This window comes from Microchirus variegatus (assembly GCF_963457635.1).
Source record: "Microchirus variegatus genome assembly, chromosome: 19".
NCBI lineage: Eukaryota > Metazoa > Chordata > Actinopteri > Pleuronectiformes > Soleidae > Microchirus > Microchirus variegatus.
In genome coordinates, this window is record NC_139820.1 from 9814080 (window position 1) to 9829832 (window position 15753).

General features: G+C 42.2%; 1 protein-coding gene across 1 annotated transcript; it reads left to right on the forward strand.

The window, feature by feature from the left end:
• Positions 1–3356: 3356 nt before the first annotated feature.
• On the forward strand, positions 3357–14799 carry b3gntl1 (UDP-GlcNAc:betaGal beta-1,3-N-acetylglucosaminyltransferase-like 1; the record flags this gene model as incomplete). Its single annotated transcript, XM_083906322.1, has 12 exons — positions 3357–3422; positions 4042–4158; positions 4252–4351; positions 4915–4979; positions 5560–5625; positions 6665–6760; positions 11023–11118; positions 12026–12150; positions 13045–13180; positions 13270–13338; positions 13454–13528; positions 14719–14799. Exons 2-12 carry the CDS (start codon positions 4051–4053, stop codon positions 14797–14799), a joined length of 1017 nt encoding a protein of 338 aa, XP_083762448.1. The 5' UTR covers positions 3357–3422; positions 4042–4050.
• Positions 14800–15753: the final 954 nt, after the last annotated feature.

Here is a 15753-nt window from a genome sequence, read left to right on the forward strand (position 1 = left end):
GGATTGGACGTATCCGTGTCAGCTGCTATATTACTCTTGATAACTCATGAAGAAAAGCTTAGACTCGCGCACACACACAGTCACACACTCAGGCGTACTTCAGGGTGCACAGACACACACGTTATGCACAGATACAAACAGGGTGCATCTCTACAGTCCCTTCAATGCCCCCCCCCCACTCCTGGTTTTAAAGCTCCCATAGAGCGGTCCTATATGGAGGTCTACTTACATACATTAACTTGTTTTTATGGTCAAAAACCTCCTAGTTGCTGCAAACGAGCCGATAGAAATCTCTCCTCACTGAAGCTCTCGTCAGCCGCGCTGTTTCAGACTGAAATCTCACCCCCAGAAGACAGAACTGTGTTGTGATTGGCCAGCCAACGAGAGCTTTCCCAACTGTCTTGTGATTGGCCAGGTACCTGGAAGTGATGTAATTAGCAACGTCAGCTCTCAGAAGCGCAGCTCCCCCCTCTGGAACGGTGGATGCACTGCTACTCATTATCAAAACATTGTTTTAACAATGTTTAAAAATGGCTTCATCGGACCCAGAGTCAGAAGACACTGTCGCAAATAAAACACCTCCACAACGGACGTTCTTCTTCTCCTGCGGTTCAATCTACGCAACCGGATGTGCCCGGACTAGTGCCCGGAGCAAGAGGATCTGCTGTTCAGGAGACGGGATCCTTACGTCATGATTCCAGGCTTTTTCAGACCTCTTGCAGAGCCCGAGAATACAATAAAACCCAGCGTTCTCAGCAGCAGCGGCTGAACTCTTTGTTTCGAGACGCTTCATAAACGAGGTAATGGCGCAGATACATACCAAAAAAAAAAACAACGTTAATCTGAACTATGGGAGCTTTAACAGTGACAATACCGCTCACCTTCTCACCACAGACGCACACCTATTGTGTTACAACCTGAAAGGGAGGAAGCTTCACACCGATTGTCCACCGAGTTTCACCAGGATCCTCACCGCTGCTGCTTCACCGACAAAAGCATGAATGCATCCCAACCTTAGAGACTTTTTTCAGACTATTCTATTCTGCTGAGCGCCTGAGACGAGATCTGCGAATAAATCCTCTTCTTCTTCTTCTTCTGATGATGATGATGATGAGTCAAATAGTATCTTGAGATTTGTTTTGGCACAATTGAATCAATGGAGATAACCCTAAAATAGTGTTATAGGTATGATTCATGAAAACACACAACACTGTTCAAGAACTAATTGACTCAGGTAATCCTCTCTGTGTTGCCTTGTGACCTTGCAAGCTCATTAGCATCTGATCCTTTGGTCATTGGTCCTTTTAAAGGCCAGAGGCTTCAACAAAAGACAAAACCAGCCTAAACGACACCCTATCATCCCAATCTGGACCTTAACTGATCACTAATACCCATGTGCCTGTTTCTACAGCTGATCCACAATGCATTCCCAGCTGGTTCATATAGGCACCATTGAGGAGGATCTCAGGGAGACTGCTCTGTCCTTCCCCCATTAATCCTTAATGAAGCGAAAGGCATTTATTTACGGAGAAAACAATGACAGGGATTGACTATTTAAGATGTGGGGCATAGGAATGCGACATAAGATGAACAGATGGGGGGGGGGGGGGGTAAATGATATGAAGACAAATACAAATGATAAAAAACAGATGCATTGAAGCGTCTCCTCTCTCCTGCTCCTCGTTCACCTCTGTTTTAGGAGCAAGAGAATCTGCGAAGAGACGAGATGTTTCGCCACCCCGCACTGAACCTGGACTTGAATGTGAAATGCCTGTTTCTATAACACACGGGCTCAGTACATATGTATTTAAAAGAATGATATAAAGTCTTATGAAATATAACAATAAATGAACTGTGTTTGCATTCATATTTCTAGTGCCCATGGGATGTACATGTCATTCTAGTGTATTTCTGTGTGGGTGGTGCACTTATATGCAGATGTGTTATAGACGGGGAAATTTGATTGCACAAACTTTTTGTACAGCTAAAGGAATATTGATTCCCACAGCTCTTAAACTCCTTATGGAGTCCCAGTAATTTCTCTCAACATTGTTACAGGTAAGTGACCATAACTTTTTATCATGTGCAGGCTTGACCGATTGTTGTCTCTCTTCCTTCTGTGTGTCCTGAAGGGGGAGCTTGAGACCAAGACCCTCATCAAAAGGACTTCAACCCAAGGTTATCATCAACAAACAGGATCACAACCTCATTACAAAACTCATAGATACATGAGCAGGCAGAACAAAGAGGACCTGAAGGTAAGAATAAAGCAGAGATGATGAAAAAACAAACAAACATCTCTTTATCTTTAGAATGGCATTTCACTTAATAGTTTGTATATTTTATAGAGGGATCTCTGGTTATTGCACCCTGATGAACAAAACAATTATTATATGCTATAATGTGCAGATGTATGCGAATGAAAACATTTTGTTGTTTTCTTTTCTCAGATTGTCTTTGTTTATCCACTTTTGTATTGTTCTTTTTTGTTGCTTATTTCATTTATATTGTGTAATTTGCATGTTTGAAATAGACTACTACTACTATATTTTTATTTTCTGTATAAAGTGACATTTCATATCAAAGTGGACCCTGTCCTGCTCTCCCTGTACTGTACCCATCTTTATGGAAGCCCATTTCCACCAGAAAAAAAGAGGTAATGAGCTAAAAGAGATAAAAAGTCTAAAAGATGAGATTAAAAGTCATAATCATGAGATACAAAGTCGAAATTATGAGATATATAGTCGAAATTATCCGATACAACGTTATAATTATGAGGGGAAATGCAAATGTTGTCATTGGGAATTGTTTGTCAATGTTCTTGTTGTGCACGGACGTCTTAAGTGACGGACTGGAAGTGAAAGTCGCAGATTCAGACTTTCTCGTCCGTTCATACTGTTGAATAAAGACCCATTGAGCAAGGGTAATGCTCGTCCGTCAGTTGGTAGAGTCAGGAGACAACGAACTGTTAGAAATAAATAATAAAAACTCCACTGAAGAAGAAGAGGAGGAGAATCTGCGTTTTTTTGCAAGAGCCAAACAGCGCGTGAGATCCGTTATTTGCGGAAGTGGTGAAGCCGCAGTCTCCTGCACGTCCGTGTGACACGCTTTTACATAAAGTGATTATTTCCCCCTTAAATTATTTACGTCCACGCACTTCCGTTTATTATATTATTGTTTAGTGTCCCAAATTGTAACTTAACCTGTGTGTGTGTATGTGTGTGTGTGTGTGTGTGTGTGTGTGTGTGTGTGTGTGTGTGTGTGTGTGTGTGTGTGTGTGTGTGTGTGTGTGTGTGAGAGAGCAGCGACTGCGGGACATGAATCCACCGAAGAGGCTCCGCGTCATCTCGGGTGGTGAAGCAGTGACACCGACAGGAGAGCAGCAGCAACGGGAGGAGGAGGAGGCAGCAGCAGTGGACGTGGTGGGTGATGGACGACACTGACACAAAGGCATTATCACACACAGAGAACTGCCTCTCACTGTACATCTTCCGTGTGATAAGGAAATGTGATATTTAACACCATAGCCCAGCCAGCATCTCAATGTTAGGGTTATATTAAGGGTGCGTTTCTCTCCCTCCTGGGGCTTCCCATCTGCATGGGGTCAATGTTACTGAAACCATATTGTACCTGCATATTTTGTCCACTTTAGCTTATGCCCACTTAATACCTAAGTAGGCTTAAAAGAGATTTAAGTGGGCAAACACAGGTGGAGCCCCCATGGAAAATAACCCACTTGGAACCCATATTGTCACCTGGAATATAACCTTTATGGGGCCCATATTGCTGCATGGCTGACAGTGAATCAACATCAATACAAGGGGTTATGACTAGGAAAATTTAGTTTTTTTTCCACTTAAAAATATTAGAATAAAATTTAACATTTTACAAGAAAGTGTAGAAATAAAAGGACGTACATTGCAGCTATACAGAGGATGAAATGCACCCAGATAAACAGCCAAATCATATCAATGAATATGCGAAGGTCTACAGAGATTCCTGATGTTGATCATGACTTTCCACATCTGTTTCCATCATCAGAGTATCATCATGCCGGTGTACAATGCCTCCTGCTGGCTGGATGAATGTCTGCAGGCCATATTAGAGCAAGACTTCACTGGATCCATGGAGCTGTCTGTCTTCGATGATGCAAGCACCGTACGTGCGTGTGTGTTTTACGTAGTTTCACAAATATAAATATCTACGAGTGTCAGACTCATTGTGTGTATTTCTCCTGTGATTGTCTCTCAGGATGACTCCAGGAAAGTGGTGGAGGGTTGGAGGGGGAAGTTGGAGGCGAGGGGCGTCTCCCTGTTGATGTCTCATCACAACTCTGCCCAGCCAAGAGGAGGTCAGTGGACCTGTGTGTAAACCCAGAGTCACAGAATGAAAGTGTAGCGCTAAGCTCAAACCAAACAAAATAATATATATGTGCTTATTTTGACATAATGACAACATCGAATCAGAAGGTCATAGGTCAGACCATCAGTGTACTTCCTCAACACATTAGGGAACACATCCACCATTAACTGGGTGCTTATAAATCGCATACTAGCCCTATTAACACCTTATGTAGGAACAATCTTAAATCATGTCGTAATAGAGGTAGAATAAGGTTATGTAGAATAAGGTGTTAATACATGCTTAAAGGGCTAGTATGCTACTTAATTCATCACATTAAAAGTCAAATGAAATTTAAATTAGAGCTGTGATGGTGGATGAGATCAGATTAAATGAGGGGATGAAAAGAACTGTGATAAAGAACTTTGAACTGTGGAGGGCAGCATTGCACCTCTGAGTGCATAACCTGGCGGAAATGATTATTATTATCATTATTATTAGAAGACAGCATCATACCGTATTTTCGATTGAGATCCCCAAACAGTTAAATAAACCTGTGACTTTGTCTTTCAGTGGGATTTGCAAAGAATAAGGCAATATCTCAGAGCGGTGGGAAATACTTGTGCTTTCAGGATGCAGTAAGTATGTTTGTGTGTGTGTGTGTGTGTCAAACAGAGCATGTTTTATGTCATCCTTCAAACGTTTTTTCATAACACATACAGGAGTCACTCAGAAAGAATTAGATCTGGGTGGTTTGTCCAAACGTATGCGCTGTACACGTAAACAGTGAGACCTCAGGGGCTCAGTGACTGTTTGACACGCCTGTCAGAACGCGTGATTAATGACACCAGTACAGTGTTTGATATACACTCTATGTGTTGTTTCGAGCGTGTGTGCGTAATATGTTCACATGATTTGCAGCTCTGACTGCTTTTGGGTGTGGGTGATCTGCCAAACACCGGAATCCCAACATGACAAACTTCAGACCTAGTCGTCCGAGTAAAACAGCTGTCTGTTTCTACAGTTCATAAGAAACATTTTTTCCGCTCATCCTTATGTGCTTTTTTTGTGATTTAAGTCACGCAGCAGCTGTTAAAACTGCAATTTAGATTCTATTGAATATAAATGAGAACAATATTAGATCAACCAAAAAAAAGTACATCACTATGCATTGTTTAAATACTTCCAATCAAGCTGTTTTTTTTGTTTGTTTTCCAGGATGACGTCATGTTGCCTGGAAGGGTGCGTCTGCAGTATGAGATGTCTCTCCTTCAACCACTCTCTGTGAGTTCTCCCTCCAGTGTTTGCTCAGTAGCTTCCTTCACTCTCCGTTTTCCCTCCCTCCTTTCCTTCTTTCCTTTTTCTCTTTCTTTCTTTCTTTCTTTCTTTCCTTCTCCCTCTCTCTCTCTTTCCCATCCCTCCCTCCCTCCCTGAAGCCCCTCCCCGTGCTTCCACGGGGTTGGCATGCAGAGCAGCGCGAGTATCCGGTGTTGACGCTCTCTGAGGCCTGCCAGGTCAAAGGTTAAAGGTCGTGTGTCTGAAGGAAGTGAGGGAGACAGCATGGAGACAGCCGGCTTGCTGCCCTGCAAAAACAACCTGCCCTCCTCTGTTACGGCTGCGATATTTATGGTTGTGGTTTAAAAAAAAATACAACTTGAACAACTAGTTATGAATATATGAATTGATCTTTAGCAGTGTAGATGCTGCAGCACTGGAGAGATGGTTTCTGGAAACGGGCGTCTATACACCTATGTTAACATTCCATTAAAAACAAAATGTTTGCAGCTAGAATAGTCGTTTACCACATTCAATGTATTTCTGATTCGTTTAATGTTATATTCATTGAATAAAAGTGCTTTTCCTTCAAAAATAAGGACATTTCTAAGTGACCCCAAACTTTTGAATGGTAGTGTACATGTGAGGCGAAAGGCGCGGCAAACGCCGGACAGGTCACCGTTCCACCGCAGGGTCAACATAATACAGATGAACAACCATTCTCTCACACACTCACACCTACAAGCAATTTATAGTGTCCAGCTGCATGTTTTTGGACATGTGGGGCGGAAACCGGAGAACCTGGTGAAAACTTACACCGGGGTGCAAACCAGCAACCTTCTTGCTGCGAGGCAACATCGCTAGCCACGTGCGTCCCCTGTGCGGTGCCTTATTTTCAGAATATCGTGTTGTCTAAAATATGCATTTTATCTTTTTCTTTGCAGCTTAACAATAAAGTCTGTTTGATGATGTTTGTATTTGTTTTCCCAAGAAAAACAGTTTTTATGCTAACAAAGGAGTGCGTGTGTTTGTGTTTCCATGCTGATAGCTCATTGGCTGCAGAGTCCAGCGTCTTCCAGAGGGATCTACGGAGCGTTACACTCGCTGGATCAACACAATCACTCAGGATCAGTTAATGACACAGGTAAACACTTGCATCTGGGGGTGCAGCATGTGTGTATGTGTGTGTGTTTTGGTGTGTATGAATGTGTGTATGTCAGGGGTCATGTGCCAGGCAGTAACCAGGTCCGATAGAAACAGGATACATACCTGCCAGCTCAAAGTTTCCATGGAAATGGGACAGAGGACGAGACGGAGAACGCGGTGTCAGTCCTGACCTCTCTGTCCTTCACAGTCCCACCAGAGGAAGCAGGACACACTGCCAGCTGTTTGCCGACTGTGGTCAATAGTGGAAACTGTCGGCAGTGGAAAAGTTAGTTTTGCATACACAAAAGCTCTGTGTCGAGTCAAGTCAATTTTATTTATATAGCCCTTTATGATAAAGGGCTTTACAGTCTGTACAGCAAGTGACACCCTCTGTCCTTATACCCCGACAGTGAGTGAGGAAGAGTGGACACATATAAAATACAAAATAAAATACAGAATTTGTATCAGAAGCTAATAGAGAGACAGATGGTTAGCATAGCCGTAACCTCTCTGCAGACTTTCAGAGTAAAAGTTACTTTTCAAACAAGGCTGGGGTTTCTTTCTTGTGTCGTGCAAAAAGGACACAAATCATCATTCACCTGTCCTCATCGTTCACCTGTCCCCAACGTTCACCTGTCCTCATCCTTCACCTGTCCTCATCGTTCACCTGTCCTCGTCGTTCACCTGTCCCCATCGTTCACCTGTCCTCATCATTCACATGTCCTCATCTTTCACCTGTCCTCGTAGTTCACCTGCCCTCATCATTCACCTGTTCTCATCATTCACCTGTCCTTGTCATTCACCTGTCCTCATTATTCACCTGTCCTTGTCGTTCACCTGTCTGTCCTCATTATTCACCTGTCCTCGTCGTTCACCTGTTTGTCCTCATTATTCACCTGTCCTCGTTATTCACCTGTCATCATCATTCACATGTCCTCATCATTCACTGTCCTGTCCTTTTCGATCACTTGTCCTTGAAGTCCACCTGTCCTCATCATTCAGATGTCTTTGTCGTGGTGCAGCTAATCCAAACAAAGAAAGTCATAATCCATAAATGAACAGCTCAGTGTGCATACTATCAGACTGGTTTTAATAACAGAAACTGAGCAGAAAATGACTTTTCAGAGTAGGTGGAATTTTTTGGACCTAGATTTTCTGTCTATTGCACTTGATGCAATAAAAAAACGATTTTTCTTGGCTGTTTCTGTCACCTTTCCTTCTCCTCCTACTTCCAAACAAACACAATGGAGCAATAATGCTAAGAGCCAAGAGGAAACAAGCACGGGTCACTTTGACCCAACGTTTCAGCCTGAGTGCTTTTTCACAGCAGATACTGTGACTTATCATAGAAGGAAAACATAGGTGTAATTATACCATCAATAGCAGTCCATTATTTTTTTTATAAAATAATGGACTTGCGAAAAACCAATGCGAAATGGCTCAGTAGCGCCCCCACAGGTCAGGCTCCTATAGAGCGGGCCGAAATGTGGAATTTCATGAAATTTGGTGGGAACATTGTCTGGCCCGAGACAAACAAAAAATCCTCTTGACACCATGGCCTCAACTCAACAGTCGGCCATCTTGGATTAGGCGTATATCTTGGCGTTTCACACTTTTTTCGTAACTGAACTCGCTAGTCTTAGGGCGTTTATCCTAGGAAGATGAAAAACATGTCAAATTGTACTAGACCCATCCAAGATCAAAAGTTATCGGAAGCTTTTGCAGATTTAAAAGGGCGTGGCCATGGCAGCCATTGGAACTTTGACGAATTTAGATGGCTCGCGGCGAAATGCGAAGTGCGCTATAACTTTGCCACACATTGACCAATCGGCATGAAACTTCATAGGTGACACGAGACCCCACCCCTGTTTTGAACCTATTTGTGCTTTTTGTATGGTGACATGTTACCCCATACGATATCTTACATCCAACTGTCCATTATCTTTACTGCTTATGGTTTTGAGGATTGTCTGGTAAGCCAAATCCCAGATGGCATGGGTTGATGGAAGCAGCGTATACACTCTGCTTGCTTAAAGCTTTTAACGTCCAGTGTGTAAGAATTACACCCCTATTCCACTAAAAAACACTTTATTTTTATCAGAGGGAAAGACTTTAATCAGCGTTCATTGTGAGACGGGGTGGAAGCGGTCTGTTAGGCGACACGGCTGTTGCATTTCTACCAATATATCTCACATTTCTTATCCGAACGCCGCCAAATTTGGCACCGCACTCACTGTATGCCCCCGCCAAGTTTGAAGCCTGTCAAGCAAACCGGATTAGGTCATAATGTTGACGCTATCAACGTGATGTAATGCTCTTCGTTTTAAATCAAATTACCACGTATGTCCCAAATCATTCAGCCCTAATGCAAACACACTTATAGGAAATAGATTCGGTTGATTTACTTTACACAGGGTTGACTTTAAATAACCAAATGTGACAAAGTAGCAGATATTAGCGCAATAGAAAGATTTATGGGCAGATTATAGAAGGTGGGCCTTGGCCAATTTCAGCCTGTCACGCAACATTTAGCTCTAATGTTATAATACAAGCCGTGACTGGTCATCTGCTAGTGTCCAGACCAAGGAATGGTCAAAATGAATAATTCAGGGAAGGTGTTACCTTCCCAACATTGATATAGCAACTTTAACAGCGAAATACTGCTGAAATCCCGCATATACAGTATATATATAAAAAATAATAATAAAAGTCAGAGTCAGAGATGTAGAAACAATTGAATGCCTGAACAAAACACACAGTCTCCAAGGATACAAAAAGACAACCTGGACTCTCTCTCTGCACACACACACACACAGTCTGCATAACTCCTTAGCAGACATTCCTGGATATTTATATGATATTAAGTTTCATGGAGCTTGAGAATGAGATCATGCATTGATTCTGCAGGCTTAAAAGCAGCTCACTCTCATTTTCCCTTCTCTTGCTTCACTACTTTCAACGCCCAGGCAAAGGAGCTGAATGATTCTACCGTAGTTTAACCAGAGATTTGCTTAGAATGGCGCTGGTTTAACTTGACCCAGAGCTAAGAGTTCACCTGCATCAGATATTTAAATATGTGTATTTAAATCTCCTCTAAACCACTGGCCACGACATCCATCATCTCTCTCTCTATTGTTTCCCAGAACTCATTCTTATTCCTCTCATTCATGTTCTGAGCCAAAGCTTACATCTGCAAAATGTTGCAATATTACAACAGAGGGAAACACGTAGGTGGACACACACACACACACACACACACACACATGATTCTGTCCAGCTGTTTGAATCCAGATGTTTTGCATGAACTTCTTCATCTGTGATGCATCTCAGTTATGCGGTAGTATTCTATATCGGCCAAGAACAGCGTCGCATACACAATCTGATTACACGCACACACACACACACACACAGCATGTGAACCACAGTGAGGTAGTGGCGTGAAGAAACGGCTCCACCGTGGAACGGCCCTTCAGATTTGAAATGCAAAAATGTTAAGAAAGGATTGAGGGTCAGGAGAGGAAGGTGGGCAGCAGTGGAACAAATGGGTTGGGGGCTGCGTCTATAAAAAAAAAAAAGAGAGAAAAAAAGGGCGAAGCAAGGAAACAAAGATCGTATGTGAGATTGTGGACGCGTGTTTCCTTCCTCTGCACACTTAAGGACGCCTGCCCTTGTGTGCTGCAGCACATGTGGCTGCACTCTGTAACCTGCTCTGTTTGCAGGAGGAGAAGTCATTCTTCAGTCGACAGTTTCTTCCTTCTAGCCAAAGAGGAAATTTCCCAGAACCCTCAGCCAAATCCTGGCTCGTCTGTGTTTTGTAACTTTGAGAAGTGAAACGAGAAGCTGTTTTCTGAGCTATATCAGTGTGTGTGTGTGTTGCAAGAATTATTACAATAATATATATATAGTGTATACATATATATGTGTATATGTAGGTATATATGTATATATGTGTATATGTAGGTATATATGTATATATATATATATATATATATTATACACATATTATGCATATATATGTTCATGTGTTTATATATGTACATATATATGTGTATATATACTGTATATACATATATATTATGCATGTACATATATACATATATGTATATATATGTTTATATATGTATGTACATATATACATATATATTTATATATGTATGTATATATATGCATATATATATATACATATATATACATATATACAACAATATACAATAAGACAAGTGATAACATGATTATCTTTCTGAACTGCTGGTGTTTCAGGTGTACACATCTCATGGCCCCTCTGTTGTCATGCCGACGTGGTTCTGCTCCAGGCGCTGGTTCCTGAAGGTTGGGCCGTTTGATGAGGGAGGCAAGGTGAGAGTTTCAAGTTTGTTTTCATTTTAGTCTTTCCAGATGAGACCGCAGATCAGCAAACATCTGTCCCATCATCGATCGGTGCTGTAGCAACTGGTGGATGTGTTTGACAGTTGGCTCATCACCGTCTTACCCAAACAACCAGTCAGGTAACCAAATTCTCAAAAATAATCGGTATAAGCTGATACACAAACAATTACTCTATAATTATATATATATACACAATTATTCTGTAATATTGACGGACCGAAATGTCAATATCATACACTACCATTCAAAAGTTTGGGGTCATCTATACAATTTTTTGTATTGTGTTTTCCATTAAAAGTCAAACTTTTATTCATCAATTCATTTTGCCCATCCTTCAAAGAAGCAGCAAAACTGTTTTCAGCTGTGCTAACATCATTGCACAAGGGGTTTCTGATCATCTAATAGCCTTCTAACTTGATTAGCAAACACAATGTACCATTAGAATACTGGAGAGATGGTTGCTGGAAATGGGCCTCTATACACGTGTACATATTCCATTAAAAACCAGACGTTTGCAGCTAGAATAGTCATTTACCACATTAACAATGTATAGAGTGTATTTCTGATTTATTTAATGTGATATTCATTTTCCTTAAAAAAATAAGGACATTTCTAAGTAACCCCAAACTTTTGAACGGCTGTGTATTTTAGTCCTCAGCTCAACTGATGTCTCCATATCAGATTTCTCTCTCTGGAGACACAAAACAGCTCGTCACATACAGATAATCAGACGACTAACATTCTTAAAAAAACTGGGTTTCACTCAGGCTTTGGGTACAGACTTCACTTTGTTTTAACCTGCATTCAGTCCGGCTACCATTTCTGAACACTGGACATCTTTGGCCTTGTCTTTGACTCTGCACGCTCTCTTCTCCAGGGAGTCCCAGAGGATCTGCTCTTCTTCTACCAGAGTCTTCGTCAGGGCGGGGGTCTGTCCAGGGTCAACCAGTGCTTGCTGGTCTACCGTTACCACGAGAACGCCGCCACACTCTCTGTAACTGAGTGAGTCTCACGTCACCCCCCCGTGTCCACTTCATGGAGTAGATAATCCTCCACCTACTCAGAGCTGCTCACTTCTACACACACACACATGCATGTTTTCCTCATCGTAGAGTTTTTCAGATGATGTTTTTTTGGAGTCATGGCCCCACATATGACTCAGAATGTGTGTCAAAAAACACACCGAAGAAGGTGGTCTTTCCTGCCGTCCCCCCACTTCTCCCTCTCTTTCATTGCCTCTATCCTGTTATCCTTCCTTCCTTTCCTCTCTTCCTCCCCTACATCTGTCCACTGCTCGTATATCTGCCCCGTGTTGACCGCTCATCTTCCTCTCTGTCTTCGTCTATCATCTCTCTATTTTTGGACACCTATTTCGAGCTCTCGCCTTGACGACTCCTCCGCTTCTCGTCACCCTTTCCTTTCAACGGCTGACCAACTTCCTCTCCACGGTTAAATAAAGCCGTCATCTTCTCTTTTTTTATCCTCTTGCTTTCTCTTTGTGTCGCACACATTTCGAATGTAACTTTATGCGTGTTGCCAGTTTGCATAAATTCATTTATTTCCTACTTTCTTGAATGTTATAATGGTAAGTATAGTAGAGCAGTGGAGCAGTTCAGAAGTGGAAAGAAGCACTTATTATTTTCTTAGTCTTATGTTTATGCTCCTGTTATCTTTCCTCTGTCTCTACCTCATCTCCCTCTTTTCTCCTCCTTTCACCCCAACCGGTCGAGGCAGATGGCTGCACATCTTTGAGTCTGGTTCTGTTTTCTCTCCACTGATGCTCATTTGCTCATTGTGTGAATTGTTGGGTTTCTCTGCTCTGCATGATGTCGTCTATGTACAGTGATGATGTATGTTGTGATTTGTCCCTTTCATCCTCCCATCCTCTGTTTCCAGGGAAACCATTTGGAAGCTGCGCGTGGACTTCCTGCAGGAGAGGGTGCTCAGCCGCTGGGAGACCTTCACCATATGGAATGCTGGGAAACAGGGGCGAAAGCTATACCGATGCCTGAGTCCAGCTCATCAGAAGAAAGTATGTTACCGATCTTATCGTTCCTCATCTTACGTGGGTCTGCTGGATCTTTTGTGGTGAGCGTGTGCCGTCTCCGATTCCTTCATCAGGTCAAAGCTTTCTGCGATGTGGATGAGTGCAAGATCCGGAAAGGCTTCTATACATATGAAGAATCCAAGGTGAGGTCAACCACCGTGGAGATCGATTAATCTGTTGATTATTTACTCGATTAATCCTTCATTGTCACTGTTGTCACTGTTGTGAGTATTTGTTGTTCTGTTGCTGTCCTTCCAGGAAATCCCTAAACCAAAAATCCCGGTCGTGCACTTCAAAGATGCCTCGACTCCCTTCATCATCTGTGTAAAACTGGTGAGCAGAGAGCACGTTTGTGTGTTGTATGTTGACCGTACGTCCCTCAGGCCTGTAATCTAAGTTAATGACATAATAATCCAGGGCGTGTGCCTCGCACAGGACGTAACACACACACACGTGATGCTTGTACAAACATCTGATGGTTTTTTTTCCACTATTCTGTTTGCTCACATCATGTTTTTGTGTTATTCTATGTCTTAAAAATCCGTACTCCAAAAAAAAAACTTTATGATACAGTAACACACACACACACAGTTCATGAAGCCAAATCTGTAATTGCCTATTTATCAGCCGGTCAGACTGGGGCATCAAATCTATGTTGACCCCACCTATGGGGGCTACTAATTGCTCAATTATGGGAACTAGGAGATGTAATCAGAGGACAAGGAGACCTGGACTCAATCATTCTGTATGAAACACACTCAAACACACACACACAAACACCTGGATTCAATCACACGAGTTTTAAACCCAGATGTCAAATAACTATAATCAACACACAGATACAATTAAACGTATCTCATTTGCCGGGGGTTAGAGCGAGTTAAATGTTGGTCAGTCTCAAGTCTGGAAATAACCTTTGTCGCCTGTCAGCACAGTTAAAGCACACAGGTGATTTTAGCCAACATGTTATGCTAAATCATCTTTTTAATCATTTTAATACTTATATTTGGTACTTTTCCTGGAGACATTCCTGAAATTGCTTTATCGCGGAGCTCCACTTTGTCCCTAAAAAATGCGAGAGTGCAGGTGAGGGCAATAGTATCTGGAAGAGCGGAAGTCCGTGAAGTGTTCTATTCTTGGCTGCACAGTGCGGCACAGAGTTCTACACAAACTACCAGCCTCAGAGGATTTACGTGTCCAGTGGATACATTTTATATATGACGGCAATGTGGCAAATGATAGCCTTTCCAAATGCTAACTGCTGTTAGCTGCCGGAGCCTCAGTGACGCTGACATAGTTTCCTGTGTCTCATTTGCATTTAAAGAGACAGGCACTCGAAAGCGAGCGTTCTGAACAGGGCTGTTTTGGCAGAGTGATTGAACTGCTGTGGTGCTTCATCCTTAAGGTATTTTGACCAAAGCATGTCACAGACATGTTCATTAGGACACCAGGGAACTAGCTTAACTTTGAGAAATAAGGTCTAATATGTCTTTGTTAACGCTCACACGTCGTTTCATCTGTAGGACATGACCGGAGGTGTCCTGGAGGAGAATCTTAACTCTCTGAACCTGAAGGAAGGAGCAGATTACTACCATTTCAACTGAGTGCCGAGTGACGATGAGAGAGAGAAGAAAGCAAAGAGGTGGATTTGTTATACACAAACTGAAAGAGTGACGTGGACACTCAAACTTCTTTCTCTCAAACATCAAACTGATCTTGACTGATCAGTCAAGTTCAGGGGAGTAAGTTAAGTTGATACAATGAGCTCTCCCTCTCTCTATGTGTGTTTCTCAGTATAGCAGTGTTTGACATTAGCACGCCGCGCATCGGAAATGATTTGCTTTATCGCACGTCAACAGCAGCATTGCACTAGTTGAGCAAGATGGCCGCGCAATGGTCGGAGTACGACTGAAACTGTAAAGAAAAACACCATGCATCTGCTCCATGCAGAACCTCCTCACCGTCATAACGGAGCACCACGGAGCACCAAAATTTGCTAACGCGTGCTAACATCCGCGTGTGTATTTCCACTTACAAACAATTTGCGGACTAAACTAGCATAAGGCTGGAGTGCTGCCATACCGGATTGTTCTTGTTGTTCTTGTTGTCTTCTTCTTGGTTGATAAACAACATTTCTTCTTCGCTGCTTCCCTACATTTCCGCGGTCATGGAGCAAACGAGCAAAACAAACAAATGCCGTTTTCCTGTTTTTCTGTTCTAGCTTAAAAACAGAAAAATGATGCAGTTTGTTTGTTTTTCCGATTTGGTTTTGAAGCGGAATAACCAAAGAACGAGCCATACAAGGATTCAGAATAATGACATCGACAACATCAAGGATCACCAAAGATTACACACTGCAGATGTAAGCTAATAGGAGTAAACCTATAGTGGGGTGTGCTGATGTTTGTTGGTTTTAGATTCCTTTTATTTTACCTATCTGTTTATTTCCCAATGATGATTAGTGGCGTCCACCGCTGGAAAAAAACAATATTTTGCTGTGTTTTGCGATCATGTTGGAGCAAGATTGGTCTTTTACAAACTCTACAATCAAAACTTGT